Source organism: Bison bison, unplaced genomic scaffold (assembly GCF_000754665.1).
Source record: "Bison bison bison isolate TAMUID 2011002044 unplaced genomic scaffold, Bison_UMD1.0 scf7180017862979, whole genome shotgun sequence".
In the NCBI taxonomy this organism is placed as follows: Eukaryota; Metazoa; Chordata; class Mammalia; order Artiodactyla; family Bovidae; genus Bison; species Bison bison.
The window spans coordinates 314,410-317,256 of record NW_011493551.1 but is presented as its reverse complement, the minus strand read 5'-3'; the positions used below and the strand labels follow the sequence as shown (position 1 = coordinate 317,256).

General features: G+C 48.0%; 1 protein-coding gene across 24 annotated transcripts in view; it reads left to right on the top strand.

Annotated features, from left to right (window-relative positions):
• SORBS1 (sorbin and SH3 domain containing 1) overlaps positions 1–2,847 on the top strand; it is a 236,387-nt gene that overhangs the window by 227,340 nt on the left and 6,200 nt on the right. For all 24 annotated transcript variants that reach the window (XM_010832970.1, XM_010832967.1, XM_010832973.1 and 21 more), the window contains one exon: positions 259–317. In XM_010832970.1, coding sequence (XP_010831272.1) covers positions 259–317 — 59 coding nt within the window. The remainder of the gene's footprint in view (positions 1–258; positions 318–2,847) is intronic.

The window sequence follows — 2,847 nt, the reverse complement described above, 5'->3', positions numbered from 1 at the left end:
TTTCCTTGGACTTATGTGCTTCGTCTGGAATGTTACATCTCTTCCTCTCTTTCTTTTTTTTTTTTTTTTTGTCCCCATGTTGACTGTTTTATGGGGGTTTCTGGATATCTCGGGGCCACCTCACAGGAAGCAGTCTGCAATGAGATCATAAACATTGCCGAAAAATCTGTTCATTACTGCAGCACTGTTTCTCATCCCCTTGACTTTCATCACAAGGTATCCCCTTCTGACAATAAATCATCTTTAATCATTTCTCAGCAACCTCAAGCCCAGCAGCGAAGAGTCGCCCCAGACAGGAGTCAAACCTCCCAGGATTTGTAAGTACATGTGGCGAACCCCGGTTCTTGCATTGTCCGTAGTCTGTTGGCCTTAGGAAGTGGGTCGTTGATTGGCTGTGGGAGCAGCCATTTAGGGGAAATGAACCCATCACTCCCAGCTTCTCTGAGGGCTTCTAGGTAAGGCTGTTTCCCAACAGCCAATGAGAAAACAGGTGGGGGGTGAATAAAGGCGGTCGGGGCCTCTACGGGGAAGGGAGAGGCGGTAAGGAAGTGTAACTGCCATACAGGGCAAAGGGGAGCTGGACTAACTGGTTTCATTCCTAGTGTTGTGAGAATAGAGAGGAAGCAGTGTTAATCCTGACTGGAGATGAATGAATAGGGTTGATCCATTCATTAAAAAAGGAGAGTATTGGGTATCTCCTATATTCCACGCACAAACTCCACAAACTCCATCCACAGAGGAATGGGGTTTTGGAATAAACATTGAAAGTTGGATTTGAGAGTTAGAGCAAAGAGGTAAAAGTCTTCCTAGCCGAGGAATCCAAATGTACAAAGACCCAGGGTAGGTGTTGTGTCTGGAGAACACCAAGAGACCCCTGTAGCCACAGGATGCAGTTCAGGGAGGAAATGGAGATGAAGTTCAAGGGACAGGTTGGGACCAGATTGTAGAAGCCAGAATGCAATAGAAATACATTTGGGTGTTAGTCTATGTCCACTCAGGAGCCAATGAAGGATTTTAAAATAAGGGACATACTTGGAGTTCCCTGGCTGTCCAGTGGTTAGGACTTGATGCTTTCCTGCCAGGTCGCTGAGTTCAATCCCTGGTCAGGGAACTAAGATCTCACAGGCTGCACAGCATGGCCCCCAAAAATGTGTGGAACACGTATCTGATTGGATTTCATTTTGGGGAGATAACTTGGACAATAGAATGGAGGGTGGATTTCAGAGACAAAGGACAAAGATAGTAATTTGGAGATACGAATACAGCAAAAAAGTGGCGAGGGGCTGAGCTTGGACTGACTGGGCACCTTGTGCATGGAAGTATAGAAGATTCCCCAAGGAGACAGGGGTAAAGGGAGAAGAGAACTGAGGATGGATCCTTGGGGAACCAGCCTTTAAGGCCACAGAGTAGCAGCCAGCAAAGGGGACTGAGAAAGAGCAGCAAGAGACACAGATGAGGGTTTAGGAGGGTTCATTGGTACTGAACAGAGCAAGAAGGGTGTGGTCAGGAGTGCTCCTGCCTCAGAGAGGCCGAGGAGGGTAAGAAATGAGAAACGTCCTCTAGGTGGCAAGTTGGAACAGTCTTTGGTGATCTCTGCATTGACAGTGTTGGGTGTAGGCAGATGCTTTGTTAGAAAAGGGTTGATGAGTCAGTGTGATGCTGAGTGGAAAGAGCTAGGGGATTGGGGGCTAGAGAGTCAGGGAGTAGCACAGGACAGGGGAGGTGTTTTCAGGATGCAGAGGCTCAAGCACTTAAGGAGGAGTTGACAGAATCAAAGATGTAAGAGAGAAGATGTAAGTCAAGGAAACAGCCCAGGGGAGGGAGCTTAGCCCGGCCAGGAGCGGGAACCCTTCCTTATACATGGAAACAGGGGCAGGAGGGGAGGAAAGTTAAAGTTCTGCTCAGAGTTGGGCACCAGAATTGGCAGAGGAAGTGAGGGAAGGACTCTATAGAACTGTGTCCCTGTTAGCATGAGGCCCGTCCAAAATCAGAGCCCACTAGGGACCCAAGCAGCAGGGTCACAGGACTATGTGCAGCCAGTTTCCACCGTCTGGGTTGAGAGCAGAGAGGCAGGTGACAGGACTAACCTCGCAGAGATGAGGCAGGCAAGGAAGTCACCACAACAGTGAAGGGGCTGATGCACCGCCAGGAGTCCAGTTTGGGCAAGAGACAGCAGGCAAATACAGAAACACCGAAAAGTATTCAGTTACCAAGTGGGAGTTCATCAGCGCCACTTCTTCCGCATTAGAGACCTTACTTCTGGCAGACAGATCCATCTGCCCAAGTCTCACGATATCTGGATAAATATGGAAAATTAAACTGCCCCTTTGGCTTGCTAGCAGAGGACAACGAACCTCTTGTTTCTGGAAACTGATTCCGCTTATTTCTAATCCCTCTCACCCACACCCTGGGATTCACTGACATCCACTGAGAGAGGTAGAGGATTGGCTCATTTGGAAAGTTTTGCCTGCTACTGTTATGTTTCAAAGTATCAAGTAAACAGAATTGTGAACTGGTAGGTGTTTTTTAGTGAAAGTGTGATAGTCACTCAGTTGTGTACGACTCTTTGCAACCCCATGGATCGTAACCCGCCAGGCTCCTCTGTCCATGCAATTCTCCAGGCAAGAATACTGGAGTGGGTTGCCATTCCCTTTACAGGGTAACTTCCTGACCTACAGGGGATCGAACCCACATCTCTCCCACCTCCTGCATTGCAGGAGGATTCTTTACCATCTGACCCACCAGAGAAGTCCCAGTAGGTGCTTCTTAAGCATTTGTCAAAAGAATAAATGAAAACAAGGCTTTATTTGTTGCCAAAGCAGGTATCGATTTCATAAGTAGTCCAGC